This window comes from Triticum aestivum, chromosome 1B (genome assembly GCF_018294505.1).
Source record: "Triticum aestivum cultivar Chinese Spring chromosome 1B, IWGSC CS RefSeq v2.1, whole genome shotgun sequence".
Taxonomy (NCBI): domain Eukaryota; kingdom Viridiplantae; phylum Streptophyta; class Magnoliopsida; order Poales; family Poaceae; genus Triticum; species Triticum aestivum.
The window spans coordinates 199,412,257-199,415,043 of NC_057795.1; the positions used below are offsets into that span (position 1 = coordinate 199,412,257).

At 45.5% G+C, this 2,787-nt stretch overlaps 1 protein-coding gene across 1 annotated transcript; it reads right to left on the minus strand.

Moving 5' to 3' along the window:
* Positions 1–320: 320 nt before the first annotated feature.
* On the minus strand, positions 321–1,209 carry LOC123089435 (PRA1 family protein F3). The gene has a single exon (XM_044511121.1). It carries the CDS (start codon positions 1,069–1,071, stop codon positions 493–495), a length of 579 nt encoding a protein of 192 aa, XP_044367056.1. The 5' UTR covers positions 1,072–1,209; the 3' UTR covers positions 321–492.
* Positions 1,210–2,787: the final 1,578 nt, after the last annotated feature.

Below are 2,787 nucleotides of genomic sequence, written 5' to 3' on the forward strand. Positions count from 1 at the left end.
AATCTCAAACGTGAACGTCGGTTTCTGGCCACATCCTGGAGCACAAGGCAACGCACGAATTTGACCATGTACTTCCTTCTTCCAAACGCCTTGTGAGCTAAGCAACCATTAATTACTCCCTCAGTCCGGAAATGCTTGTCAAAGAAATGGTTATATCTAGACGTATTTTAGTTTTACATGCATTTATTTTTATGACAAGTATTTTCGGACGGAGGAAGTATTATACAAGAAACATACAATTGAGCCGAAGTTGACTTCAAATTGGTCACCTGTTCCCAATAATTGACCCTAGTTCATCGTCTCATCAATGTTCAAAAAGATAAAAATGGAACACGAACACTTATTTCGCACGTATTATTCATGAGCAAGTGCGTATGTGGATTAAGAACGGATACAACTCAACAAAATAATTAACGAGTGCTGCGATCTACGGAACACAATTCACAGACCAAGAAGCAACGAAATTACAAGGAGCAGCTCAGAATTAAAAGACTAGTACGGCTGCGGCGGTGTGACGGGTGTGTACCACCGTCCGGCCTCCTCGTCGATGCTGTCTGCGAGGCGATGCAGCAAGGCGTGCAGCAGGACGAGCACCAGCCCGACGAGCAGCGAGGTGAGGATGTTGCCGGTGGCTCCGGTGAGCAGGAGCAGGATGAGCGTGAGGGCCGAGAGGACGGCGAGCACGACGCCGTCACCGATGGTGTGGCCGAAGAGAGCGAGCGGGACGTCGCGGAGGAAGTAGAGGAAGACCCAGGCAACCATGCAGGCGAGGAAGACGATGAGGGAGAAGGGGTGCCAGATCAGGGAGAGGAAGACGACGCCGAGGACCACGATGGCGTAGTTCATGGAGAAATGCGCGAGGTTGGCGCGGGCGCGGAGGTAGGCGTCCCCTAGCCCCCGGGGCACGGCGAGGGCCTTTGGGTCGGCCAGCTCACGCCAGGGTTGGCGCGTCGCGAGTGCCGACGCGCCGCGGGCCTTGGCCCGGGAGATGAAGTCGAGCGGAGAGGAGCCGGGAGGCGGGGCATCCGAGGAGGAGGAGGAGGATATGGGGATGGTTCCGTACTTCGACATGGCTGGCTGGAGGTGGAGACGGCCGGTGGCCGGCGACGGTAGGAGGAAAACGTGTTGGGGTGGGGCGGACTGAACTCGACGTGTAGATGTGGGAGTCTGCAACCCGGCAGGTCCTATGCAGTATTATGCAATAAATGGGGAGGTAAACGCGTCGGTATGAAGGCTGGCAAGTGGGGATATGCGCTTAGGTGGACTTGTAGGAAGCGGCACGATCTGGATCGTGGACTCAGTTATACCTAGGCTTCCTTTTGGACAATCCAAAACCTCCTTTATTCAATCATGAGAATAGTAGCATCGTGTACAAGCATGTGGATCACAACCCTTATTTTATTTTTTCAAGCCTATCACTTTCATTGAAGAGAAGAGTATTACACGATACAACACATCCTTGATCAGTGAGAACATACTCATGACCAATCAATAGAAGAACAGCCATATTGGATGTAAAAATCTGCCGCCTAAATTAAGACCTACTCCTCATCAATGCCCACATCCCATCACGGCCCGCCATAGCTCAAGTTATCTTTGTTTCTGAAATTAAAACTTCTAAGATTCGCTCCACGGATCTTGTTAATAGGTTTGATGTTAGTAACAGTGTTGTGGTTCCTTCTAGAGGTTCTTCGGGTGGGCTTTGGCTTATGTGGAATGATGATCTCAAAGTTTCTGTTCATAGCGCCTCCTTTCATTATATCTTAGCGAACGTAGTTCATGTAGCTTCGGATGTTCACTTTTGTTTGATATGTATATATGGTGATCCTTATCATAGGCAAACTGGTACTATTTGGAATCATGTTACCAATTTTGTGTATGACCACCTGGGTAAGCCTATGATCTGTATGGGCAACCTCAATGACATTCTGTATGATGCTGATATATGTAATGGTAGTGTGAATTATTATCGTATGTCTACTTTCCGTTCTTTAATTAAAAATTGTGGTTTCTTTGATATCGATTATAGTGGACCTGCTTACACTTAGCGTAATAGACATCACACTGCTAATCCTATTTATAGACGTCTAGATCGATGTCTTGTTAATGCTGATTGGTGTGCTCACTATCCTAATACCAAGGTGCTTAATTTGACCATTATTCTTAGTGATCATGCTCCAATTCTACGGATGGTAATTTCTCTAAGCCTAAACAAACTTTCAAATTTGAAAATTGGTGGTTGCTTGAGAAAGATTTTAGTGAATTTGCTAGATCATCTTGGAACACTGCTAGGTCTGCTTCTTTTTCGGCGAAATCTTCTTCTCTTGCAGGTTCTTTGAAAAAATGGTGTAAGAAGAAAAAGCCATTCCAGCAAGAGTTGCAGGAGTTGGAGTCTGGTATTAATCAGATTCAAATGCTCCCTCTGCACCAGCAGGATCACTCTTTGGAAAACTCACTAATTCTCAGGTATGAGCATACTCTTTCTAAACTTAATCAGTACTACAAACAAAGGAATAAGAAGGGTTGGGTCAAAGATGGTGACAGAAATACTAGATTTTTTCATCAAGCTGTGCTCAAGAGAAGGAAAAGAAATACTATATGTTCCATTAAAGATGAGAATGATGTCACCCATTTTAAACCCAGTCTCCTTGCAAATACTTTTGTTAATTATTTTAGATTCATATTTTCTTCTACTAATATCAATGTTGGGAGACCTTTTCTTCGTACTCATCTGCCAGAAAATGTTGAGGATCCTACTTATTCCATTCCAGACAAGGATGAGATTTT

What these genes read in the sequence shown, in the direction of transcription:
- LOC123089435 (XM_044511121.1), bottom strand. Translation starts at nt 1,071, where the DNA reads ATGTCGAAGTACGGAACCATCCCCATATCCTCCTCCTCCTCCTCGGAT.